The sequence below is a fragment of the Scatophagus argus genome, chromosome 20 (assembly GCF_020382885.2).
Source record: "Scatophagus argus isolate fScaArg1 chromosome 20, fScaArg1.pri, whole genome shotgun sequence".
Taxonomy (NCBI): domain Eukaryota; kingdom Metazoa; phylum Chordata; class Actinopteri; family Scatophagidae; genus Scatophagus; species Scatophagus argus.
In genome coordinates this window covers 2,036,055-2,061,862 of record NC_058512.1, presented here as the reverse complement: position 1 = coordinate 2,061,862, position 25,808 = coordinate 2,036,055, and the positions used below count along the sequence as shown (strand labels likewise).

At 45.1% G+C, this 25,808-nt stretch overlaps 2 protein-coding genes and 1 long non-coding RNA gene across 11 annotated transcripts; all 3 read left to right on the top strand.

Annotated features, from left to right (window-relative positions):
• The first annotated feature begins 571 nt into the window (after positions 1 to 571).
• On the top strand, positions 572 to 10,083 carry lin54 (lin-54 DREAM MuvB core complex component). 2 transcript variants are annotated; one of them, XM_046375687.1, is made up of 14 exons: positions 572 to 726; positions 2,716 to 3,479; positions 4,747 to 4,858; positions 4,968 to 5,098; positions 5,420 to 5,569; positions 6,430 to 6,631; positions 6,740 to 6,813; positions 6,901 to 7,095; positions 7,196 to 7,287; positions 7,589 to 7,660; positions 7,869 to 7,971; positions 8,051 to 8,188; positions 8,287 to 8,489; positions 9,016 to 10,083. In XM_046375687.1, the coding sequence occupies exons 2-14, from the start codon at positions 2,736 to 2,738 to the stop codon at positions 9,215 to 9,217; spliced, it is 2,418 nt and encodes an 805-aa protein (XP_046231643.1). In that variant the 5' UTR covers positions 572 to 726; positions 2,716 to 2,735; the 3' UTR covers positions 9,218 to 10,083. The 2 variants fall into 2 exon arrangements, with proteins under 2 accessions (XP_046231643.1, XP_046231644.1); XM_046375688.1 differs by lacking the exon at positions 572 to 726 and adding an exon at positions 1,632 to 1,944.
• A 573-nt stretch (positions 10,084 to 10,656) lies between these two features.
• Positions 10,657 to 12,390, top strand: LOC124052153. The gene is made up of 3 exons (XR_006841939.1): positions 10,657 to 10,909; positions 11,321 to 11,377; positions 11,588 to 12,390. It is a non-coding gene; the product is annotated as an uncharacterized LOC124052153 (long non-coding RNA).
• Positions 12,391 to 13,222: 832 nt separating this feature from the next.
• sec31a (SEC31 homolog A, COPII coat complex component) lies at positions 13,223 to 25,799 on the top strand. Of its 8 annotated transcripts, none has more exons than XM_046376012.1 (28): positions 13,223 to 13,463; positions 14,521 to 14,600; positions 14,870 to 14,993; positions 15,078 to 15,276; positions 15,376 to 15,471; positions 15,768 to 15,908; positions 16,022 to 16,164; positions 16,438 to 16,537; positions 16,645 to 16,806; positions 17,195 to 17,347; positions 17,445 to 17,684; positions 17,800 to 17,874; positions 17,984 to 18,025; positions 18,190 to 18,417; positions 18,569 to 18,686; positions 18,813 to 18,991; positions 19,074 to 19,200; positions 19,273 to 19,418; positions 19,735 to 19,908; positions 19,991 to 20,233; positions 20,827 to 20,913; positions 21,428 to 21,533; positions 21,982 to 22,374; positions 23,001 to 23,056; positions 23,139 to 23,411; positions 23,609 to 23,728; positions 23,823 to 23,894; positions 24,233 to 25,799. In XM_046376012.1, the coding sequence occupies exons 2-28, from the start codon at positions 14,522 to 14,524 to the stop codon at positions 24,410 to 24,412; spliced, it is 4,056 nt and encodes a 1,351-aa protein (XP_046231968.1). In that variant the 5' UTR covers positions 13,223 to 13,463; position 14,521; the 3' UTR covers positions 24,413 to 25,799. The 8 variants fall into 8 exon arrangements, with proteins under 8 accessions (XP_046231968.1, XP_046231964.1, XP_046231965.1 ...); XM_046376008.1 differs by having other exon boundaries at positions 18,190 to 18,423; XM_046376009.1 differs by having other exon boundaries at positions 13,224 to 13,463; positions 18,190 to 18,423; positions 18,572 to 18,686.
• Positions 25,800 to 25,808: the final 9 nt, after the last annotated feature.

Here is a 25,808-nt window from a genome sequence, read left to right as displayed (position 1 = left end):
CGTTACTCAATTAGTCACTTAGTCAATTTGCAAAATGAAATAATATAATTAATAATTGGCAAAATGTGAATGCAGCTGCTTTGACAAATTATATTATGTAGTAAGTAATATTATGGGCTTTAACCAGTTAAAATTATCGCTTGGCAAGAAAAAAATCCCTTTATTTTACTGTATTTTTATGAAGACAGATTAATGAAACTTAATGAGGACATCCTTGTTCTAATTAGCAATACTGGCCCTGTTGACATTTGTATTTTGGTACATAATTTTGCTGATAAATAAACTGTCACTTCATAGTGTAACTCTGATTTAAAAAGAATTTACTGTATCTCTTAAACTACTAAGTTTTTCACTTATTAGTACATTTTAAGACCAGTAAATATAATCGTCACATAGTAAAATAGCCTAATCTTACTGTTATTCGTAGAGTTGTGTTTAATTTTTGTAATGAGATTATTTCACGATTTAAATAAATGCTAAACATATAATTTTAGAAAAACAGAGATACCAATTAGAAAAATTGTACTTTTGAATAGCTTTTATCAAAACAAACGTGATATTGTTATGCTGCACCTTTAAGAATCACGTATCAGTGACGTAGGGCGCGGAGGGCGTGGTCAACTTGTGAAATGTCAGGGAGGAATGGCGCTCGGCGCGGTATTTTGAACAATCGCCTTTTGCTTTCCTCGTTTTATCTGGAAACATTGCCTAGCGTAAATATCTTGGGTAAGCATCATTATGTCTTGGCCTTTTCTAGGATTCACCACACTGCATTCAGTGGGTAGCCACACACTTCAAAAAGTGTTCAATGTTGAAAATGTTGTGCTAGCTAGCTTGGGTTAGCAGCTTCAGCAAGTTTGCTAGTACAGTTGTCCTGCCCGCTGGGCTGGCTTGATGAGGCTGATGATGATGATAATAACGATGGTTAGGGTAGACACCAGTGAAGAGCACAGAAGCTAGAATATAACCTGAAACTGGCCAGTAACGATATTCTGTGCGCTGAAACAAAGTTTGGTTGGATACTAATTAGTAGTTTAGTAACCTATGATGCAAATATCATGTGAGCCGTCAGCTAAGTTACTGCGCCCGCAAATAAAAAGTAAAAGCTAACTAAGCCGAACATCGAGACGCGTATGGAGTTGTTTTGTTGACATGGTAAAGCAATTTCTGCGTTAACTGTTCCTTCTGTTTATGCTGTCAAAATTACAACAGCACTTAGCAGCTGCTTTTGCTATTAGCTGTGTCCATACTACCTAGCTGGTATAATCGTATTTGACGTTTCTTTCCGATTTAGATACGGATGATCATATACGTGTTGTCTCCACTGGATCAAAAGGGATTTACTTGTCGTTTAACTGAAATTTGTAATTTATAATTGGTTAGGCCACGCTAACTTGTCTCATAGCCCCAAAGCACATGCTACACATGCCATTAGATAAATCTATTAGATGCAGTAGTTTTACGTGCATTGTTGGTTTCAAATGTTCCGATCCAGATGGATGTCTCAAGTGACAGGAGGAATTAGTGAACGCTAGCATTGTTTACGTGCGTTGAGTCCGCTAAAAGAGTTTGTGACTTGCTAGTAGCACACATTTTCCACGGTCTGTTATATTCAGCTATCATGTAGCTGCTCTGTTTTGTGTGGACTTGCTGTGGACAAGTGTCTTAGCCCAGTGCAAATAGTAGCAGATACATTCTCTGAATCCATATAGCTCAGTGTTAGCCGCGGAGCTAACAGAGTTGATGACGAGGTAAAAATGGCGGATCTTTCGAAATCCAACCCCGGCCTGAAATAGTAACGCAGCCAGCAAACAGCTTGTCGCCTTTGCACACTCTTTGCCCCAGCCGGGACCACTTCTGAGGATGTTTTCACACAAATGAGTGCAGCTCAGGACAGTTTCACATGGAGGCGTGAAAACAACCAGGGCAGTTAGCTCCGTGTGTGTGAGTGTGGTTTGGGGTGGGTAGGGTTCATATGTGCGTTTCAGTGGATTAATGTTGAGTAGAGTGCAGCAGGACAAAGATATGGCTGAGATGATCGCTGCGGCCTAGTTAAGCCAGCATCAGCTGTCAGCCAGTGTCAAAATGAGTGCAGCTCAAACGTGACTCATGTTAACCCCTTTCACTGATAAAATACGGGATTATCAATGAGCAATTCACACGCATAAAGTTATCAGACCGGGCATTTTTTTGCCGTGGCTAACTCGTTAGCATTAACTATCTTGCTTGTTTGTTTATTTTTTTTCTTGCAAAGTCTTTTTCGAGGACACTGCAGTACTGTCTAATTATGGATGTTTGTTAATTATGTAGAGCAGTATAGATATATGTTATTTATATATATATATATAATATATAGATATATCTCTCTAGCTATATCTTTCTATCTATATATAGATATCTATCTATATATATTTTTTGAATTGTAGATCTTTTCAATTGCAATTCAATCTAACAATTATATGTAATCAAACATAATAAAAAGCAATCAACATATCAGATTTTTCCCAGAGATCAGGCACCATAATGTATTTAGTCTAGTAAATATGCGTTTCCTAAACCAGGTTATTCATTTAAATAATAACTAAACTTACGAAAAAAAATTCCTAAAGGCTTCCATTGCATTTAAAAGCATTTTATATGTGTTCAGCTGAAAAATGTGTATATCTTTGACACATTTTTCAGTGGCAATGAAAAATTGTTGTTTTTCTTCAACAGAGAGCTGAGACTTTGCAAGCATGGATGTGGTGTCACCAGAGCTCAACAGCCTCCTTCCAGATGAGATCATGGATACTGAGGGCATAGAAGACATCCCTCACCCGCAACCTGACGGCACCACGGTCCAGTCAGGGTCCGGTGATGACACATCGGTCCCAATGGAAACGGATGCACCCATGGCTTCAGAAAATTTGAGTCTGTGTTCAGATGCCGCTTCAACAGAAGGCACTCAGACTCTGACATCATCCACCAACGCAGACTCCACATTCAGCATCAGCTCCGGAAATCAGCTTCCTATATCCATTTCCAGTACATCGTCCCCCCGTCTTAGCCTCAAACCATCCATGGCTACTTCCACAGCCACTACCAAAACTACAGATAGTGTGACTGGGACAACCGTCTCTACTAGTGGCTTACAGAAGCTCACGGCGCCGTTTACCATCTCTCCCGCAAACCATCAGATCATTCTCAACAAGGTGGCTTCATCTCAAGCCACAGAAGCAGCAAAGACTGCTGGTGCTCAAGCCCAGGTCATCAAGCAGGAAGGACAAAAACTTTTGGTTACAGCAATTGGAAAGTCTGGGCAACCCATAGTGCTGCAGCTGCCCCACACAGGCAACAAGCCTGGTGTTTCACAGACTTCAGGAGACACCAAACCTCAAGCTCCACAGTTTAAAGTGGTGACTATTGGTGGGAAGCCAGTGGTGGGCAATGCTGGCAACCAGCTGACGACGTTACAGACCCAGCCCCTGAAGACTGTACAGGTAACACTGATGGTTATGTCTGGAATATTGAAACAAATTGGTATTTGACAATTTCATATTGAAGACTTCTGATCATTAGCCACATTAGTGTTAAATTAACCACAATTACTAATGCAGATTTTATCTATTGACCAGTAAGGCTGCTTGTGCTGTTCACAAACTGTTTTCTGACAAACCTAACTGGAGTTGTTAGACAGGATTTCAGTGTCTCCAACAAGAAAACAATAAAAAAAAAAAACAATTACAGGTTAGCTTACTTACTAATGGAAGTCCACGTTATTGGTTGACAGCCTGAAACACTTTATGCTTCGATGAAGACTGAACACATTGATTTATCCATGAGTCATTTTATTTTTTATTTTTATGTGTCTGTTTTCACTTCATTATTGCCTCACTGATGTTCTCAGTGAGGTAATAATGAAGTGACTCAGTGCAGCACTCGTCATATATTTTTCTATGAGTAAATGTTATTGTGGGTTATGATGTTCCAAACTGACAACATCATTTGAGAACATTGTCAAACTCACTACTCCACTGTCTCAGCAGGGTGCAGCTTTACTGAGTTTGCTGTCCTGCTGGGGAGGCCAATAAGAAAGTGAAAGAACAAAACAGCTGTTTGTTTGCTTCTTTTCACTCAGTTTGGTGTTTGGAGAGGAGGAGGTGATGGTTTGGCGCTGAGTCACCTCAGTTCCAGTGAGGAAATTGGATCAGATACAACAAATTGTCCAGTGTTGTCATACCTGTTTTTACTTCACGTGGCTCTTCCTTGGATGACATATTGTAAATATTATAACACAAGTTATAGCTATTGGCATGACGGATGAGAAGCTTGTGTCAAAAAAGGACCATCTGTAATGCAATGTTGTGTTTTATTGGAGAAAATGGAGAAATTCATCAGTCATTTCAGTGATGCACAGATCCACACAGATGGTGCTGATAACATCCAGTATATTAAGTGGATCAGGCATCTGCCAGATGTGACTGATTAACATTAGCAGTCTCTTAGTGGTTGTAGTCAGGTCATTAAATTCACAAGCTTTAAAAAGAAACTGGTGAGGTTGTGTAAATGAACAGCAAAACAAGAAAGAAAAAAAAAACCCTGAAAACAAAACAAAAAACAAGCTAGAAGATGTTAATAGCAGTAATGTGAACTGAAGTAAATATTACTTGCAGAAAATAACTGTGTTTGGATTAAAAATATCCAGTGATGTTAAGATGTGATTGTGGAGAGTCAAACGCACATCAGTCTGACTGCGTATCTCCACAGATTTCGAAGAAAACTCCAACATCCTCAGCTGCACCAATCAAGTTTATCATCACAAAAACCGTTAACAGCAAAGCTCTAAATCCTCAGACATCAGTGTCTCCTGTTATTGCGGGTAAGTTTATTTGCATTATTGTCGTGCAGTTATTTTGTGTGACCTTTCAAATTCTGTTTCCGCTGTGTTTTAGCCACGTTGTCTCAGATCTTGTGCCATGTGTTGATAGGACGGGTCCTGGCACAGAATTCCCCGGTGATGCCTGCGAGGACCATAACGCTCTCTGAGCCGCACAGCACTAGCATACAGAGCATTCCTGGGAAAAAGATTGCTATTTCACCCCTTAAGACTCCCAGCAAGGTAAATCTACACACTACCACTCATTTTTCACCTTACTTTCCTCGGTGTGGTGTTTCCCACGCGTTTTCTGTTTATTATAATACTGACAAGCTACAGATGCCTTGAGATACCATCAGTGCTGAGATTAATCTTAAGATGGTTACAACATTATGACTTGTTATTGCAAGAGCAGATATCGTGAATAACGACATTCCATTTAAGATTCATATCAGTCAGTGTGCACCGGGTGAAAAATGCTAAGATGTGTGTGAGAATACTGATGGGAGATTGATCTGTCAGGACTGATCGTTCCGCACTCTGCACTGTGTTTGTCCCCGCCAGGTGACTGTGGTGTCTGTGGCTTCCCCGACCTCCAACGCCTCTCAGAAGTCGGTGGCGCTGCCTGTTAATGTAGCACAGCAGATCCTCACAGTCCAGCAGTCCACATCGGCGTCTCCAGTCAAGGTGGCCACCAGCCAAGCCACAACACAGGTGAGGTGAAGGCACTCCGCAGCGAGGCTTCTCCATACGCATGTTCTGGCTTGGCTTTGATTCGGCAGTGATTTGCTTCGTCATCACAGCCGGGCTGCCAACTTTAAGGTGTGTCTGTAACTGATGGCGCGCTGCAGCTCCTCATCTAAAATCTCTCTGTGGCTGCTTCTGCTGCACTCCTCCTCCCTGCAGCGTTACTGAAGAAGACGCTAACAAAGCTCGGCTAATTCTGTGTTCGTTTCCTATGAATTCTTCACAGCGACGCTTTCATCTGTGTGTCTGGAGCCATGAAATTAGATTTCACTTGTGGTTTTCTCTCAACATTAAGAGTTGTCTGTTTGCTGCTTTATGAGCACTAATCATGACTGTGACACACACTGGAGTGTGTGCGTGTGTGTGTGTGTTTGCGTGTCTGAACACACAAGCTTTATTACTTTTGTTTTTATTTTGATCAGCAATAAATCCAAAGTGAGATTTTCAGAACATCACTTAAATAACGTAATATTCTGTTCTGTTCTGTTCTATTCTGATCTAATTCTTGTTGTTGACGTGTCAGGTTCTTTCTTACTGCAAAATGTTTTTAGTTGCTCTCAGCCTTTTTAATTGAAGACAGCTTGGAAGAAGTTTTTTACAACTAAATGATTCTCCTGCCCTGTCTTGCACTTTGCACTCATATTTGGAGCAGCTCTTAAAGTTTGTTATTGCTTTGGGCTTATCACATGGGAACACTTAGGCCTGATTTTAAGCATAAAGCTGTCACAAAAAAAGATTTAACTTGGCTCATGGTGTCCTTGATTGTCAGCTTTATTCATCCTTATGCTGTTCGACGTCCATCTCCTGATGTACATGAACATTTTCAGAATATTAAACCGGTGCAGTCTGTGGCCGTGGGAGGAGTCGGCACCTCGCAGTACAAGACCATCATCCCGCTGGCGAGCCAGCCGAACGTGCAGCAGATTCAGGTACCAGGTAGCAGGTTTCACTACGTCCGCCTCGTCACGGCAACCACAGCTAGCAGCACGGGACAGCCCAGCGGTCCCAGCACCAGCTCTATACAGACAGGTGACTTATAGACAGACCTGCCAACAAACACCAGGCTACACTTCATTTAGCAACAGCACACGTGTTGACGCTCTTCTGTGGCAACTTATGATTCCTACTGTCCCACAGCTAAACCTATGGTGGTGGGTACAGGAGCGGTCAGGATGTCTGTCCCCATCGTCCCAGCACAGACCATCAAACAGGTAACTTCTGTGAAAGCGTTTTTTTTTCAAATGGAGCTTCCTGTGAAGTGTTTCCGCAGGCGTCTTCATGGACTGTCTTCCCTCTAGGTGGCCCCGAAGCCCCTGACGTCGGCCGCAGTCATGACCACCACTCAGACCCAGCAACGCCTGATCATGCCTGCGACTCCACTCCCCCAAATCCAGCCCAACTTCACCAACCTCCCTCCAGGCACCGTCCTGGCGCCAGCTCCAGGTGGCGGGAACGTGGGCTATGCAGTCGTACCAGCACAATACGTCACTCAGGTTAGTGGTGTTTTTTTGTTTTTTTTTAAATTGAATTCACCATATTTTGATATTCATGCATTTAATTCCTTTTCTGCTGTGTTGTCTCCATCTGCTGTAGCTCCAGCAGCCGCCGTTTGTCACCCTCGCCAGCAGCTCTACGTTCCCAGCATCCACTGGTGTGCAGACTCAGGCCAGGTTGCCACTCAATGGGTAAGGAGGGACCTGAAGGCTCTTCTTATAGGAGGAGGGACAGAAATCTTCTGGTTAAAATGAAGCTTACCAGACAAGTGCATATTGTTTGGATATTGTCCTTTCATCAATGGAGAGTAGCTTTGTGGTGCTGCTGGTTCTCTGGTTTGAATCCAGTCATGAACCTCTGTTGCATGTTCACACTGAAAACACAGTTTTACTGAAATCTAAATAAAAAAGATTGTGCTATTTTAAAATAATTTATTTATTTATTATTTTTTAAAATAAATTATTTAAAGTAATAACATTCTTTGTCTCACAGCTTGTCGACAGCAGAAACAACCTCCAGACCGAGGAAACCGTGCAACTGCACCAAGTCACAGTGCCTCAAACTGTACGTAGGACTGTGGTTTAGTTTACTGTTGACTTTAAAATGTTGTATCTGTTTGATGTAAGTGTGAAGTTGATGCCTGACCTGACCAGAATACTGTATGTGTATCCGTATCAACACAAAACATGTCAGCCCACTAAGGTAAAGCTGCTAACTCCCAGTCCTACTCAGGCTGCTTTATTAAGCAGAGTTCTGTGTTTCGTCCCCCAAGATACTGCGACTGCTTTGCAAACGGAGAGTTCTGCAATAACTGCAACTGCAATAACTGCTTCAATAACCTGGAGCACGAAACGGAACGCCTCAAAGCTATAAAGGTGAGGTGGAGGTTTGTGAGTTGTGCTAGCTGCCTCCTGTCAGACTGATGGATCGAGCTGAAAATGTGTTTTTCCACAGACGTGTCTGGACCGGAACCCAGAGGCCTTCAAACCTAAAATCGGTAAAGGCAAAGAGGGCGAGTCGGACCGGCGACACAGCAAAGGCTGCAACTGTAAACGATCGGGCTGCCTGAAGAACTACTGCGAGTGCTACGAGGTGGGTTTTCCCTCAGCGCGCTGTCGAGGCCGTTTTGATGTAACGGCTTAATGTGACTGTTTGTTACATTCCTGCGTTTCCCTCGTTTCATCTCGAAGGCGAAGATCATGTGCTCGTCCATTTGCAAGTGCATCGGCTGCAAGAACTTCGAGGAGAGCCCGGAGAGGAAGACGCTGATGCATTTGGCCGACGCAGCAGAAGTCAGAGTACAGCAGCAGACCGCGGCGAAGACCAAGCTGTCGTCACAGATCTCAGACCTGCTCATGCGGACGGCGCCTGTTATCTCCAGTGGAGGCGGGAGGTACTGACGCTCCGTAACACAGCTAATACAACACAACCAAATCAATAACGCAGAGCTATCAATAACATCGACAAGCGGTTCAACCAAATAAAGGCAAAGCATTGATCTGAGCGAACATTAGCTGTGGCTACAGCAAACAGGACCGTGAGCAGCAGCTGTCAGTTACTCTCAGCTGTCAGTCCCTTTAGATATTTAAGACTACAAAATAAATATGTGGGTGTGTACATTATTCAATTTATAACATTAAATATGTTGCTCATGTAAAATCAAATCCAGCATGAGAATGGTAAACTTGGTTGCTAAGCAAAAAGAATTTGTAATATTATGATAACAACTTATATTTTTTGGATTATTTTGTTTCCCTCACGCACTTTTGTCATTTAAAGCGAGACCTTTCTTTGAGTGCGACATTACAGCTCCGTGATTTCCACGTCAGCCTTGAAGGATCTTTGGCCTCAGCTGTAGTTTTCAAATGATTTTTGAATGTGTGTGGCTGACCAGAGCGTTGTTTTCATCTCCCCCACAGGTTGCCCTACACGTTTGTGACAAAGGAGGTGCTTGAAGCGACGTGCGAATGTCTGCTGGAACAGGCCAAAAAGGCGGAACAGACTCACCAGCCTCAGGCCGAAGCAGAGAGGTTGATCCTGGAGGAGTTCGGACACTGTCTCATGAGGATAATCAGCTCCGCGGGGAAAGCCAAAGCAGACTGCGCCTCCATCAACTGCTAGGCCCGAGCAGTCTGTCTCTCCCCGCCCTCTAACCTGCCCCGGCTGTGGGGGCCCAGAGCCGTGGATTATTCTGCACCGTGTCTCGGACCCCCTGGGGTTTCTCTCCTGCAGGGAAACAGGTTTACTCCCTCATCAAAAGGCAGAACAATGGCCTGAATGTAGACTCCCCTGCCTTGGCCAAGCTAAGGCCAGCTGGAATAATAAAGCGGGAACAGGCGTTCACCGACTCTTAGCTGAGGGACAAATGGACAGAGCAAATCGTCTCTGATGGACGTTTAAAACCGTTCTCGCGCTCGTTCGCCTGGCTGTGACGGACAGCAGTGAATCTGAGCAGAGGTGGTGCTGAACAGGAATTGAATTGTTTCTTCACTTTATTTTCCCTATACAGTCCCTAACAGATCTGCTTTTCCTCTCAGACTTCCATTCTCCCTTTTTATTCTCTCCCTTTTTGAGGTTTTCGAAAAAGAAATGCCTGTAATTTTTATGTAATCATTTGTGCTTACAGTAGACAAACAGAACATGTATCTTTTGATATTTATTTTGACAAGTATTTGTAATCATTAATTTGTGAGCGCTAATATTGTGTGGCTTATAGTGCTGCAAGATGTTAATTATTAACCGAGGCTATAGGCTAAATTGTTTCTATGAAAATGAGTAGAGGCAATCTTTGGTTTTATCCTAAAAGGTAAAATGGATGCATACACACGTAATGCATTATGCACACACACACACACACACACACACACACACACACAGCACTGCTCAGAATAGTTGGAACGTGATTGGCAGTCACACAATTCTCCTGGTGCTGTTCTGTTTTATTAGTCACATGCTTACTGTACATTAAAAAGATCATGAATGGAAAACCGATGTGACGTGTTGATCCGTCCGAGGCGTCTCGCTTTTGTTCTTGTCCCGTTAGTAAGTGATTTAAAATCTTACCATCTGCTGTTAGTGAATCTGGTGTTATGACAGCCCTTGTTCAATCGTAAGTTTCCTGCATTTAAAAGCGTTATTCCTCAAATAAAGCACAGCCTGAAGGTGGTGTAAAAGAAAGGAAATTGAGAATCAGTAATGAAAGTCCTTTTTGTCAGCCACCAGGTTGGTGTAAAAGACTTGTTTTGGCTCATGTTTCTGTGTGACTTGCAGAACACTTACTTACAGAACCCTTCTTAAATCACTTCTTTTTCACCCAACAACCCCAGATCAGATTTTCTGCAGCTCCACCTGGAGAGACAAAAGGCTTTATATAACTTCTTTCACACCTCTGAATGGACTTTAATGTGTGTTCACCTCTTACGTTTGTATTTTAGGTCCGACAGAAAATCACAGCAGCGCGCATGCTCTGTACTCTTATCAGAGGGACAGTGGTACAGCCTAGCCGGTAGGTGGCGGTAACGCACTCAAAACGGTCAATGAACCAGAAGGAGAAGAGGAGAGGAAGGGAAGGTTAAAGCAGTGGCTGGAATGCAAGGTGTCAGTTGTGCGCTGAAGCTACTCAGGAAAACCTTATTCGTCGAGGCATTTCGCTTATAGATGTTCAATGTAGGTTTTGTGTATATGAGATAAATGCAGTCGGGTAGTTGGCTAGCTCACTCTTCAGTTTTTAGCATGATTTTGAAACGTGGTTTCGTTCAGCAACGTTAACGGAAGTTGTATATCTGCACGTGTTGGCCCCTTTTCTTTAATTAGGTAAGTAAATCGTAAATCAAATCCGTTGTTTCTCAGCTTTAGGTGTTGGTGTTGTAGACAGCTCATTTAGACCGATTCGGGCGGTAAACCCACCACCGCCAAAACACGTGGTCAGTAAAAACCAACGTGTTCCATTGTGTGAAATGCTTCACGCCAAACTCCTATTTGAAATTAGGTTCTTCGGTCTCAACTCGAGTATGGACCAAGATGGGTCATCTAACAGGACGTAACTCAGACATTTCTAGAAGTTTAATTGTCAACTCTTTAATGCGGCATATGTCTTATGGTCCTCATGCTTTAGTTTTTAATATGCTCATTTGGTGTACAAAGTCAAGGCTACAGAAGTCATTTCACCACACCCTTTTGAGTAACAAAATTTAAAAAATATCTAAATGTGTCTTGTTCTGACAGATGAACCGAAGATGAAGGCTGCAGTGAAATGGACAGGGTGGACCTCCTGACATGCATGTAAGTCCCGTCATTAATGTGATAAGTGAAAATAGCCATCCCAATGATTATATCAATCACTACCCATCTGACCCATTCATATGTCTGGGGAAGATTATTCTTGAGCTAATTAATGAGGGTTTTGGCACTCCACTTCCTAATGAATAACTTGCTGCTGCTGCTGTTGTGTGAACTTTTCAGCTCACTTTGGTATCTGCTTTGTTTTTTCAGGGTCGAGCTGCTGAAGTACAAACGTGTTCAGGTAAAGCTGTGACACAACTGCACCGATGAGCCTTAACATTATTACCACTGACAGGTGAAGTGAATAACATGGATTATTTTGTCTCAATGGCACCAGTGCAGTGGGTGGGATATATTAGGCAGCAAGTGAACATTTTGACCTTGAAGCGATGCTTTGGGTAGTGATCACCCGGGGATCCTTGGGGTCCTGCCATTCGTGTGCATAGGTTTAAGGGAGTCCATGCCTTAAGGAGTCGGGGCTGTTTTGGTAGCAAAGGGGGCACGTATTCAATATTAGGTGGGTGGTAATAATGTTATGGTTGATTGGTGCATATCTACCATAAGCACATTGACTGGTTTGTCTCTGTTTTGATTTATTGCCAAATAAACATAATTTGTAAAAGTTGCTGTTTCTTGTTGTTTTTTGTGAATGGTGGGGTGTCTTTGGGGAAAATTGTTTTCCAACCTTTTCTGACATTTTATAGCTTCATCGCCAGACTTTAGAGCTGCTTTATTCCAGTTGTGCTGACTTAAGCAGGGATAGAGGAGTCTCATTTGCATTCAGTGACCTTTGCACTCCGTTAATGTTGTCAGAATTGGATGGAAGTGTTATTGTGTTATTAAATTTACTCGATTACCGTATTTGAGCATCACTTTTTTTCCTTCAGTGGTACATTACTTCACACTTCACAGGGAGTTATTCTTTTTATCAACTGACACTTTGAGCTACTGGCTACTTCTCAGATTTAGGTTTTATATTGAAAATGCATATTAAAGTCACAATGACACATTCCACTTGTCAAGTTGGATGGATTTAACTGTCTTATGCCCAAAGGAGAAAAATTCAGTGTCAGCAATTTTCTTTCGTATCTCATTAATCTTCTGATGACCCATAATATTTGTCTTCTGAGCCTTTGTGGGGGCCTGACCCCCCGGGTTGGGAACCACAGGACAAATCTACCTAAATAGTTAGAAGTAACTCCACCCTACTGTCCATAACATTAAAATGCTACACGTTGATGAAGCAGTATTAAAAATATGCCATTTTGTCTGTCTTTACTTTTACAACTTACACATTTTGTTGATAATGCCTCTATACTTGAGTACAGTTTTGAGTGGATTACTTGTAATGTTTTTTTTCTGCTGTATTGGTCCTTTCTTTCCTTATTTTAAATATCTGAATGAATATTTGCATGAATGCAGGGACCTCAAGTTATAGAAAATACTGAGCAGAATCCACCAAGAACATGAAAAAGTGATTCAGCTGACTGAATGTCAACATGAAACATCACATTCACGAGGAACAATTCTAATCAATGAGTATAAAATTAAGTAAAAACAGAATGAGGTTATATTAGATTGTATTTAGTCGAATCCTTTTAGCTTAGTAATATAGATTTACCTAAAAAAATCACCAATGAACCTGTTAACAAACTCAAGATATTTATACACTGAATCCTTTAAATTAAAAATGTTCCACATACATTACTTATTTTTGTCATCTCGACACTGTTCTAAGTTTTGAAAGATTTAAAATGAACACGCAACGCTAGCTCTGTTAGCATGCTAATTTAATAACGCTAGCTCTGTTAGCATGCTAACAGACGCAGCAGCGTTGACGTCTCCCGGAAGCTGTTCTTCTTCGTGGGAGCAGGAGACTGTTGCTTAGTGCCACGTTGATGGAGACCAGTGGGGACGTGGAAATCTGTCTTGAGTCCGTAGCCGGGACCCGGTAGCCTCCTCTTCTGTTTCTACAGCCGTTAATCCTCAAGCAGAACCGAAAGAGGAACTTGTACGGGTGCAGGCTGTTTGTGTTTGTCACCAGTTTTATGTGTGCGTTCATGTAAGAAGGAGCGAAGAAAGAAAGGTAAGCCGCTTTTTATGGAGTAATAAGATCTCCGCTCGGCTTTCTCTTACTGTGTAACTGTCCTCACACTGTTATCTTCAGCCCGCACAGGCGGCTAGCAGGCTCAGAAGCGTAACATCTCGCTGTAGCTTTAGGACGTGCCGTGCCGTGCCGTGTCCCTGCCAGCATGTACCAAAAGTGACACAAAACTGCAGCCCGCTTTCTGCTTTCTGGACTTTATTTGTTCTTCCTCCCGAGGCTCCTTACTGGCGCTGTGGGTGGCTTTTAACTGGTCAGTCAGCTGTTAGCTTGCTGCTAGCTTGCACTGTACTTTTTCTTAGCTAATGTTAACCTTTGAATATAAGAAGTGCGCCGAGCGGCTCCTCGGTTTGTTGAGAGATATTTGTAGCGTTAGTGTCAGTCAACGGAGGCCCGTGTGACTGTAACTACTGCATTTATTACAGCGGCGGGATGAAGGCACGACACAGAAGAGGGTGTAAAAGGCAGGATCGTTTGTTAATAAACCACTTATACCGTAACTTATTTACCTTATGTCTTGGCTCGTCTGTCTCTTCTTAGCTCCACAGGAGGCCATGAGTGTGTTTCGACACAGTAATTACACTCAGCCGCCACTTTATCAGGTGCTTAACCTGATGCAGACTAATACAACAGTCCTGCACCAAGTTGTCCTTTCATGGAGGTAATAATGAGACTGTTTGAGAGGGCAGACTGCATTGCATCGTACAGAGAGGCGTTTCTGTTCTATAACCTCCGCAAACTACAATGAATAAACGGGAAACAGTTTCGACCAAAACGCTTCACCAAATCTTCATGAAGGGAGGATTTATTGCAGGTCTGGTCTTTGTCTTTGTCTTCCCCTCAGTCCCATCCAGTGGGATCAGCAAAGAAACAAGAGACAGAGAGATTTTCATACTAAATACGTACATACTGGGATAACACGAGTCAGGCATCTTTTCACACACGAGTCTGCAAGTGTCGTTTGAAGGCAGACAGAAAAATAAAATCAGAATTTGCTGTAACCACTCTGACGTCACCACTGCTGCTCTTGTTTTTCCAGGATGAAACTTAAAGAGATCAACCGCACAGCCATCCAGAGCTGGAGTCCTGCACAGCACCACCCCATCTACCTTGCAACAGGTAAGAGCATGCAGCAAGCGACTGGCACAGGCCAGAGATAAAAGGTGAGGATGTCTTTAAAAGAGTGAACAACATGGCAGCTGCAAGGTTTCTCATTGGCTGTTTCTGCTGTTAATCATTCGCTGGCCTGAGAGCTGCTCTCACGTTCTCTCTTACGCTTTGCCGTAGTTTGGAGTAATTTTTAGATTTAGATTTTTAGATGTTTGATGCAAAGTCATATCTGATGTGACACAACATGCGTCAAAGGTTCCCGTTGTGTCTTCCTGCAGGAACATCAGCCCAGCAGCTGGATGCCTCCTTTAGCACCAACGCCTCCCTGGAGTTTTTCGAGCTGGACCTGACTGAACCGTCCCTGGACATGAAGTCGTGTGGCAGCTTCTCCTCCCCACACAGGTGCTAAAAACTGCAGACTGCGCTCGTGTTGTTTTGCTTGTAGTGCAGTTGTTCATGACACGCACACACACACTCTCCCCACAGATACCACAAACTGGTCTGGGGTCCGTATGGAATGGATGACGACGGTCACCCTTCAGGGGTGCTCGTCGCAGGAGGCGAGAACGGCGACGTCATCCTGTACGACCCTGCAAAGATCATGGCTGGAGAGAGCGACGTGATCATTACTGAGAGCGACAGGCACACGGGACCAGTGAGAGGTCTCGACGTCAACCCGTTCCAGGTATGATCCATTCAGCTCCGCTCGGTTTAACTTTGTGTGTGTGTGTGTGAAATAAGCTGAAAACAAATGACTGTTTTTTCATTTTGTCTTCTGCTGCAGACTAACCTGGTTGCATCAGGTGGGAATGAGTCTGAAATCTACATCTGGGATATGAATAACTTTGGCTCTCCAATGACACCAGGACCCAAAACTCAGGTGCTTTGCTTTTTAACTCAGTGATCAGAAAAGTTTGTCTTTTGAGCAGTTTTCCATATGTCATCACTTTGTCAGTGATAATGACTCTTTTTAAACATGAAACCTGCCGTTTCTCTCCCCCTTCTGGCAGTTAGAGGAATTACACAAATACTGTTGACGTATTTACACACTGAAGCTCTGGACTCTTGACTGGTTGACACAAATTCTGAATTTCTGCGAAATACACAGAGATTCATCTGACGTTTATTGTTATCATCTTGTGCATGTAAATAATGTTTTGTGTCTTTGTCTGAAAGCCTCTGGAGGACATCAGCTGTGTCTCGTGGAACAGACAGGTTCAACACATCCTGGCCTCTGCCAGCCCGAGTGGCCGAGCATCAGTGTGGGACCTCCGCAAGAACGACCTCATTATTAAAGTCAGCGACCACAGCAACAGAGTACGTCGCTTCTCCCGCACTGTCGCGCCGTCATGTTGAATTTTCTCGTAATCCTTCGGTCCCGTTTGCTCAGCTGAAACTGTCTTCTTCTGTGCGTATGTCTTTGTTTTCAGATGCATTGCTCTGGGCTGGCTTGGAACCCAGAAGTGGCCACTCAGCTGGTCTTGGCCTCAGAGGACGACCGGATGCCGGTCATCCAGATGTGGGACTTACGTTTTGCTACCTCACCTCTCAAGATTTTCGAGAATCACACACGGTAAACACACCTGCTGAAGCTTTCCAGGAGGATGTGGCTGGAAGTTATTTTTTACTCTTAAATCTCCTAAAATGACCGCAGCCATTGTGGAACTGATCCTGCTCAAACCAGTCTCCAGTAAAGGCTCTGTTTCCTCCTGTTTGAGCTGGCTGGGGACGTCAGAAACTATAACGCGTTCATCAGATTTATTGACAGTATCAACAATAAGAATATCGGCAGCCTTATGCTTTAAGATTCGAAAGCCTTCTTGAGACATACTTTCTCTGTGCACAGGGGTGTCCTGGCCATCGCCTGGAGCTTGGCTGATCCCGAGCTGCTCCTCAGCTGTGGGAAGGACAGCAGGATCCTGTGCTGGAATCCAAACACAGGAGAGGTAAGAGTTAACTATAAACGTCACGTACATGCAGGATGTTTACCCAGAGGGAAGCTTGTCCTACTGCTGCCCTCTGATGGTAGTAACTCATCTGCTTGAATGTCCAGGTGCTGTACGAGTTGCCCACCAGCAGCCAGTGGTGCTTTGACATCCAGTGGTGCCCCAGGAACCCTGCGGTGCTGTCGGCTGCGGGCTTTGACGGACACATCGACATCTTTTCCATCATGGGAGGCAGCAATCAGGCGCAGAGCCAGAGACACGCTGACCAGGTGAGATTAAAACAGAAACGTGTCTTAAGAAGGAGAAAACAGGAACTGGAGCTAACGTTTCAACACTGCGGTGTCCTCATTGAAACGTTTGTGTGATTCAAGGCTCCGAGTCGATCGGTGTGTTACTACACTGTGTTACTGTTTGGCAGCATGTTGAAGATGCTCAGGGTTAGTTGAGTGTGTGGAAAATGGACTAAGATGTCCCAGGGTCAGCTCTTCTCCCAGGTCTGGGGGTAGTCCTGGTTCTGCTGGATATTTGTCGAGCAAACCACTTGCGCTTACCCAACCGTCGTGGGTTAGGGTCAGTCATGAACTTGACTGTGAGGTGGATGTTTGGCATGTTAAGCGTCACCTTTGTGTCTGACTTGACTGTGGTTGTCTGTGACAGATAAGCAACTCGTTTGGGAACATGGATCCTTTTGGGACAGGACAAACTTTGCCCCCCCTGCAGCTGCCCCAGACTTCTGCCCCTGCAGCAACAGCCATCCCCCTGAAGAAGCCACCCAAGTGGATCCGCAGACCTGTGGGAGCCTCGTTTGCGGTGAGTCCCGTTTCTTTCTACTTCTCATGAGGGTGGAGCTTCTTTGTTTTGCTGACTGAAACGCTGACACTCTGTTGGGTTTTTTTCCACTCCACAGTTTGGTGGGAAGCTGGTGTCTCTGGAGAACACAAAGCTGAACCCGCAGCAGCCTCAGCAGCCTCAGCAGTCCACTGCACATGTTGTACATATCAGCCAGGTTGTCACAGAAACGGCCTTCTTGAAGCGCTCCGAGCAGCTGCAGGCCACTCTGAGTGCAGGCAGCTTTGTGGATTTCTGCCAGGGAAAGATCGATGCAGCTGGAAACGAGTTTGAAAAGACTCTTTGGTCTTTCCTCAAGGTATGAAATTCAGAAAGAATCTTTCTCTAATATAAATATTGGAGTACATTTGTAAATATATTTATTATATTTTCAACAAATAATGCAGACACAAAGTTGTCTTTGTGATTTTCAGGCTAATTTTGAAAGTGATGTCCGCAGCAAGTACCTGGAACTTCTGGGTTACAACAAAGAGGAGGTCGCCTTAAAGGTGAGGTGTACTTTTCAGGCTCCTGAAGGCCCCATGAGGCGCTATAAATACATGTTAACTGAAAACATTCCTGTACATCTTGTGATAAATGTGTCCTGTTTGTTGTCAGATTTCAGCAGCACTAGAGGAAAAGCCTGCTGATCACCCACAGGTAAGTTTCTTTAGCGCTGGTCAGACAACAGGAGTGTGCTTGCTGATTTGCACCCTGATGCATCAGGAAATGCTTAAGTTCAAATATTTGGAGGGAGTTCAAATAACCTTCACTAAATGTGCAGTGGTCTTGACTTTAAGCCCACGTCTTCCCTCATTATTCAGGTGGAGGCGCCTGCTCCTGCCAGCCTGCAGCCTTTGGCGGACCTCAGCCTCGTGCCGCCTGCCGACACTCCCGAGGCAGCTTTCGACATGATTGCTGCAGCGAACCTTCAGCCAGAAGCCACTCCTGACCCAGAGAACGAAGAGCCGGCGGCGGATTCAGAGGACGCTCTTCTCAGCAAACCAGAGGAAAACGCCGCACCAGAGGAGGGAGCGGAGGAGGAGGAGGAGGAGGAGGTACATCTTCATCGCTGCACATTGTCAGAGATGCTGCTCAGTTGAACTGCCTTCAATAAGCCTCTTGTATACACGGGTGACTTTAATTATGTTGCTCGATTAGAGCTTTTCTCAGGGTTGACGGGATGTTGCTCTGGTGTTTCAGGAGACGACTGCACTGGTGGCGGAGGAGTCCAGTCCTGCTGAGACCTGCGCTCCAGCCCAGGAGCTGGCTGAGGCTCCAGCTTCAGCCCACACAGGAGTCAGTCTCAGCATCAGCCAAGGTGACGACTCTCTCGGCCTTTTCATGACGTAAACCTGCAGGTTTCACTGAACGTCACCTTCAGCCGGTGACGGAGAAAACTCTCCGAGGCTCCAGGTTTTGATTTGTATAAAATATTTTGTGCCAGATGTGGACGGGCTGATCACGCAGGCCCTGCTGACCGGAGACTTCGAGGGAGCTGTGGAGCTCTGTCTCCATGACAACCGAATGGCAGACAGCATCATCCTGGCCATCGCCGGAGGGACCGAGCTCTTAGAGAAAACCCAGAGGAAGTATTTCACGAAAACACAGAGCAAGATAAGCAAGGTGACAACAGGGAGAGGTTTTACTGAGAGTTTATGGATTCTGAGTTTGTTCCTGCGGATGCACTGATGTTTTTGTCCTGCAGCTGATCAGTGCTGTGGTGATGAAGGACTGGCATGACATCCTGAAGACGTGCGAGCTGCAGAACTGGAAGGAGGCCCTGGCTGCTGTCATGACCTACGCTCAGCCTGAGGAGTTCTCTTCCCTCTGTGGTTAGTTAGTTCAAGTGTCTGCTGTCCTTCCTTGTCTGTTGTGCTCTGTAAGTGAACCCGTCTGTTTGTTAGACCTTCTCGGGGACAGACTGGAGGCAGCAGAGGACGCCCAGCTGCAAGTCCAGGCCTGTCTGTGTTACATCTGCGCTGGAAACGTGGAGAAACTCGTGTCATGCTGGACCAGAGCGCAGGACGGACGCTGTCCACTCTCTCTCCAGGTGTGTTGAGCTCTTAACTTAAACCTACGCTTTAAATCCACCTGATTCAAACCCATCGTTCACTCTGTTTTCCCACCACTTTTGGTTTCCATCAGCTCCTGAGTGAAATATCTGACTTCCTGTATGATCACAAGCTCTTTGCTTTTTGACATCTCCAACACAGTTAGCAGAGTCAGTAATAATGAATACAAACGCAGGTTGCAGAAGACAGGAGAACTGGAGAACACTTAGTGTTTTCAGCTTGTTCTGTTGCCTCCTGAGTGCAGCCTGGGTCTTCGTTTTCGTCATGCTGATTTCCTGTGTTTCCATCACTCAGGACCTGGTGGAGAAGGTGGTTGTGCTGCGGCGGGCTGTCGAGCAGACCCAACGCTCTGGACCCGCCGCCATCGGAATCCTGCTGGCGGAAAAGATGAGCCAGTACGCCAGCCTGCTGGCCTCCCAGGGCAGTCTGTCCACCGCCATCACCTACCTGCCGGACAACACCAACCAGGCACGTAGCACATCACCAGCCGTCTGTAGCTACACTGTTTATGTGTTGAGTTCTGCCCTAAGTTCTCATTTGGACCTTACAGGTTGCCATACAGCAGCTTCGTGACCGTCTCATTCGGGCTCTGGGCCAGCAGGCGGTGGCTCCAGCAGCCTCAGTACAAACCCACAGAGCTCAGTCTCAGTTGCCTGCCTCGACTCGGGCTCTGCCCCGGCATCCGTTCACCCCGATCCAGCCCGCCATGGTGCCTCGGGCCCCCGCACCAGCTCCAGTACCCATGGCTACACCCGCCCCCTCCGCCCCGGCTCAGCCGCAGTATTACCAGCCGGTATGTTTGTCACATGACAGAGTATTTACTCTTCTTCGCTGAATCTGTGTGAAACCTGTTTGTATTTTTAACATCATGCATCAGGATTCACACGGACGGCTCTTTTTCCTGTTCTTCCCCTAAAAACTGACGACATCTACAGGCCACATGACCGGGACGGGTTCTAACAGCTGGTCTCAGATACTCCCTGATGCGTCTAATTCATGAAGAGATTGATTTATATTTGAATCTGATGTAAAAGCTGTGAGACCCCGTCCCATCGCGCACCGACTAACCACCCGGTGAAGTGCTCATTGCTGTGGTGCTGTAGTCATTTCCATTCCAGCCAGGGTTTAAATCACATGCTGATTAAAATGTACTCATGAAATATTAATGTTGAACGTGCCGGTCCATATACGAACTTTAATTTTTGGCTTTATTTGAGTTGTGTTTCTGTAATTTGAACCCTGGCTCTGATCCAGTGCATTGTTTGGTGTGTGTGTGTGTGTGTGTGTGTGTGTGTGTGTGTGTGTGTGTGTGTGTGTGCGTGCGTCCTCCCCTCCCCCGTGCTGTGGCCGTCGTTGGTATGTGCCGTGTGTTTCTGTGTGCTTCAGGTGAGGGCTGCCTCCACTGTCACCTCCTGGAGTAACCAGACTCCCACAGCCCTCCCCAATGTCCCTCCTCCTCTTCAAGACCAGCAGGTACACCGACCACCCGCCTGCCCACGACACACACCTGTGCTGATGTTTACAGATGTTCTTGCTCGCAGGCTACAGCTTTAATGACTGATCGGGTCAATGCCTGTCATCTCTGAATTTTGTTTGGCTGCTGTGGTAGTTTCCTTCCTCATAGCCAACCCCACTTCCTGTTGATACTCTGTGTCCTCCGTCTCCTGTGATGCGTTCACTGTCTCCATTCAGTCCTTCACTCGTTTTCTCCTGCGCTTGTAGTGATTTAACTCTAGCATCTGTCTGCTCATCCAGACTGAACTGAAGACATTAAATACATTTATTCATGAGTTTTAATGATGAATCTTTTATCTCTCTAGGCTTTACACAAGTGTTAGTGTTTGTTTTTGTAATACTCATTTAAAATCTCACCGTTTGTTTTAGCTGCGAGTTTGCGAACTCACAAAAGGAAAAGCCCTTACATGCGTTTTCCTTCCTAAAAAGCGAATCTCTTGTTTTGAAATGACTTCCTGTTATGTCTTTGTAGGTGGAGCCGCCAAACCCCATGTACGGGATGCCCCCCTCCGGCTCGGCTGCTGCGCCTCCACCCTCCTCCTCCACTCCTGCGTACATGTTGTCCCATCAGTACCAGCGTAAGTCTCCTCTATATTCTGCCTGAACAGTTTAGAGAGAAGTCCTTTAAATTGGAGAGGAAAGCCCTGTTAAAAGTTTCAATTTTGACTGCAAAGCACGTGAAACTATAAATGAATGGTGTTAACTGTTTGGCCTTTGGACGTGAAGAAGGCCTGAGCAGGCTTCATCCCTGACAGGCGTTATTTGTGGTCAGGTTTGCATGAACAACATGAGACTTTTCTTCACTTTTTTGAAGCATTTGCTTTTAGAGATGCTTCAGAAAAAGCCTCTGATCTCTCGTGTGCGCTCACACTCACTAACAGAAGAAGAAAATGTCTCGAGTAACTTCTTATCTGTTGAGTCTTCTGTAACCTCCACTGAACCGTGCTGTAACCGGTCTGTTTATCACAAGTCTGTCCTGTTGCATGGTTCGCTAACAGCACCTGTGTTGTCCTGTGTGGCCCCCAGCCTACCCCCAGGTCAGCCAGTACCCACCTGGAGCTGGGGGGGTCTCTGTCTATCAGCCTCTTCAGTACCGCCCTGCTGCTGCTCCTCCTGCAGAGCCCCCTGGCTTTCTCTCTCAGTACACACAGCACGTCTCCTCTCAGCCGGCACCTCCGGTCTATCCCGGACCTCCTCCCATCAGCCAGTGCCTGTCCTCCTCTCCTCCCTCCCAGGCTCCTTTCTTTCCCTCCTCCTCCTCCTCGTTTTCAGCTCCTCTGTCCTCCGGAGCGTCTTTCCAGCATGGCGGTCCGGGATCTCCTGTGTCCTACATGCCTCCTCCTCTTCCTCCACCGAGCGGAGTCTCAGGTACACAGCTTGACGCTGACCCCGGGCTGATCCCCGCCTCTCAGAGAACAGGTCTGCATGGCTCTGATCATCCTCATCCTCACTAACTCAAAGACGACCACCGGTTTCCTCTTATTAACCACACTGACAGTATGAATTAACAAAACGCCATAATAAATTAATCAGTTAGCATTGAATCGGTCCATTAAGAAAAATAGCAAAAAATCTAAAATGTGTCCATTTAATAATAAAATTTAAAAAAAATTTGCACGGATTTCTCCCAGTCAGTAACGTAATTGATCGGGTTGTCTGAATTGAAAATTTGAGGCCACAATGAAGACTGATCTTTTAAATGATTTTTGCATTAAATCGATCAGTATGAGAGTGTGTAGTTTTAAGTGGGGCAGCCAGTTAGCTCCGTGTCCAACATTTAGATCTGCTTTTTCAGTGAGCAGCCGTAGCTTCACGTTAAGCTTACGAACATGAGAGTCGTATCAACCTTCTCAAAACTCTCACTGCGTGTAAGTGAAAAAGATAAGTTCTCAAAACGTCAAGCTCTTCCTAACTTATAGAAGTTTGTGATTGAATCTGTGGCTAACAAATTAAATAATTTCCTGGCACCATTGTAAACATGAAACAGCCCGTTTCCTGTTCGTGTGAGGCTGAGTTGGTGATTAGGATTCTGTTTCGCTCTGCAGGGCCTCAGAACGGCTGGAATGACCCTCCGGCCCTGAGCAGAGCACCGAAGAAGAAGGTGAGTCTGCTGACCGAAGCTCCTCACCGACGGACGTGAACATGTCTCACGTTTGAAATGAAATGTTTTTGCCACCTCCAAGCAGATTCCAGAGAACTACACCCCTCCCGCCCCCATCACTGCACCCATCATGGGTCCTCTGGGCGCTGACCCTCAGGCCCAGCCCGTGTCCTCTGGGGCCCCTCAGGGCATGATCCAGGGGCCACATGGTGCCCAGGTCCCCTACTCAGGCATGCACCAGCACCAGCAGCAGCAGCAGCAGCAGCAGCAGTTCTCCCCTCCACCTGTGAACCCTGCAATGCCCAAGACCAGTATGGAGGGCGCCCCGGGAGCACCAACAGGAGATCTCATACAGGTACTGAGAACAACAAGCTGTACAGTAAGTGTTGTTTTACTGTACCAGCATTACCCCTTCAAAATAAGAGTTCTGACCTTCATCATATAATTCAGTCTACACGTTATGATGAAGCCTGAGGAAAATACCTGTAAGTTGAGCAAACGTGAGTTTACTCATTAAACTCGAAACCCTCTCACCTTGTTTAACCCTTTCAGCCTCTGCAGTCCATCCCTGCTGAGAAGATCACGAAGAAGCCCATCCCCGACGAGCACCTGGTCCTGAAGACCACGTTTGAGGGCCTCATCCAGAAGTGTTTGGCTGTAGCTACGGACCCTGTGAGTCACTCTGATGGAGATGCTAATCCTGCTTCGTCTCCTCTGACTGAAGTGACTGAGTAGACGTGTAATTGTATTCGCAATGTCCCCACAGCAAACCAGGAGGAAGCTTGATGACGCCACCAAACGTCTGGAGGCGCTTTATGACAAACTGAGAGAGCAGACGGTGAGTGTCTCCAGGAACATTAAAACAAACTCACCCAAAGCTCCGACTTCCAGAAACCCAACCCGTCGTCTATCGCGCAGGTTATTGATTGTTCTGGAAATAAATCAGGCATGTCAATCTGGTAGAAATCAGTTGGGGTCGAATTATGCAAAGCAGAAATGAACTTTAATCTGCCCAACGTCTGCCAGGCTGAATCCATGTTGTAAAGAGTCGTATGAGCAGATTTCACACACACACAATAGACATAAGAAAAATGTTGCATCAGTTCAGACTAGATTGATCCTGCTGAATATCTCACCAAATTTCTCACCAACACTTTCTGCTGTTCTTCTCTCCAGCTTTCTCCCACCATTGTTGGAGGACTGCATAACATAGCCAGGAGTATAGAGTCCAGATCCTACACGGAGGGCCTCAACATCCACACCCACATAGTCAGCAACAGCAACTTCAGCGAGACGTCAGCGTTCATGCCCGTACTCAAGGTGGTGCTGACACAAGCCAACAAACTCGGCGTCTGATTGGGCACAAAACAAAAAGTAACTCCCCCAGTGTCTTCGAGTGGCGGGCGGCGGAGCGTGACTGGTCAGGGGTCGAGCTCGTTTCACAGGGAGCTGCATTTCACTCACAGCGCAAATTCTGAGGTGTCCGAAAATCCGGAAAATTCTTCTGCGTGCCGTTCATGTTTTCTGACGCAGCTCAAACACAAGCCATGCAATCAGTCGCACTCAGTGGTGAAAGTGAAATCCGAGCCCTGTGCAAATAAAGGGCTAGAGACTGTTTAATCCACCCTAATCTACAGACAGGTTACACCAAACATTTGTTCTCAACTCATCTTCATGTATGTGACTTTATGAATATGCAGCAGTCATACTGGAAATTTCACAACGTTAAGAGTTTCAGCACACTGGAAATGACTGCAACTTGTAGACTGCAGTGAAAACAAATTGGAAACGGCATCAAGAGATTCAGGAATTTTAAGGGCGATTTTATTGAGGTAATCAAATTAAATGTAGTCAGCTTGAAGATTGAAGCCCACCTTGATAACAGCATGCTTTTGGCTCACGTCTGCACGATCATGCAAACAGCAATCATTTTAGGAATATTAGCTTGTTTATCTTTATAGACTTTAAATATTTGCGCACTACAACTATGCTCAGAGGCATTATCACCCATAAATACGTAGAATCCTGTCATGCTTTATGTTTGCATATGCATCATTGCTTGCGTCTCATGAGGCCACAGGTGAACACTGTAAAAAAGGTTTAGAGAAGATTTAACGGCAGCACACAGAATCTGGATACGTTTCAAATCAGATTAGCAGTCAGACCTTAAATCCAGGAATCTTCTTTCCCAAGCATTTAAAATTAAACTGATAGTTGGAGAGCCAGTTTTTTCTTCTTTTTTTTAAATATATATGTACAAGATTTAGTATTTTAAACCCTTTTTCTGCTTTTACTGCCTTACTTTCACCACTGGTGTCACTACACACAGCACATTGGACCAAGATATTGTCAGAGTGTGGGATATGCCAACGCAGAGCAATGCAGTCCCACTTGTTAAGGACGTTTAATGTTGTTTCATTTCATGTTATTTGTTTTATTTTTTCAGTGTTAACCGCGAGGCTCAGCAGAGTGCAATGAATTTTTGAGAGGAGTCTGTGCTTTAAATGGAATTTGAAAGTATGCATGCTCAAACAAACGCTCACAGTCTTCTTTAATGGTATTTGATGTTAATTATCTGCTAATCAATCAGACCTCAGAGGGAAACTGGAGGGAGGCTCGTACTTGATTTTCATTCCAACTGTAAGGAGGCTCTGAGTGTTTACGGTGATAACGGAAAACAAGTCTTTGTTTTAGATTGACTACATGCAATATTTTCAATAAATAGTATTTATTTACAGCTCGATGTTGTTGC

Coding starts and splice junctions, on each gene's coding strand:
- lin54 (XM_046375687.1), top strand. CDS start 2,736: ATGGATGTGGTGTCACCAGAGCTCAACAGCCTCCTTCCAGATGAGATC. Junction 6,814..6,900: donor CAGCACAGACCATCAAACAG/GTAACTTCTGTG, acceptor TCTTCCCTCTAG/GTGGCCCCGAAGCCCCTGAC. Junction 7,972..8,050: donor AACGCCTCAAAGCTATAAAG/GTGAGGTGGAGG, acceptor GTTTTTCCACAG/ACGTGTCTGGACCGGAACCC.
- sec31a (XM_046376008.1), top strand. CDS start 14,522: ATGAAACTTAAAGAGATCAACCGCACAGCCATCCAGAGCTGGAGTCCT. Junction 16,538..16,644: donor GGAATCCAAACACAGGAGAG/GTAAGAGTTAAC, acceptor TTGAATGTCCAG/GTGCTGTACGAGTTGCCCAC. Junction 18,992..19,073: donor CACAGAGCAAGATAAGCAAG/GTGACAACAGGG, acceptor TTTGTCCTGCAG/CTGATCAGTGCTGTGGTGAT.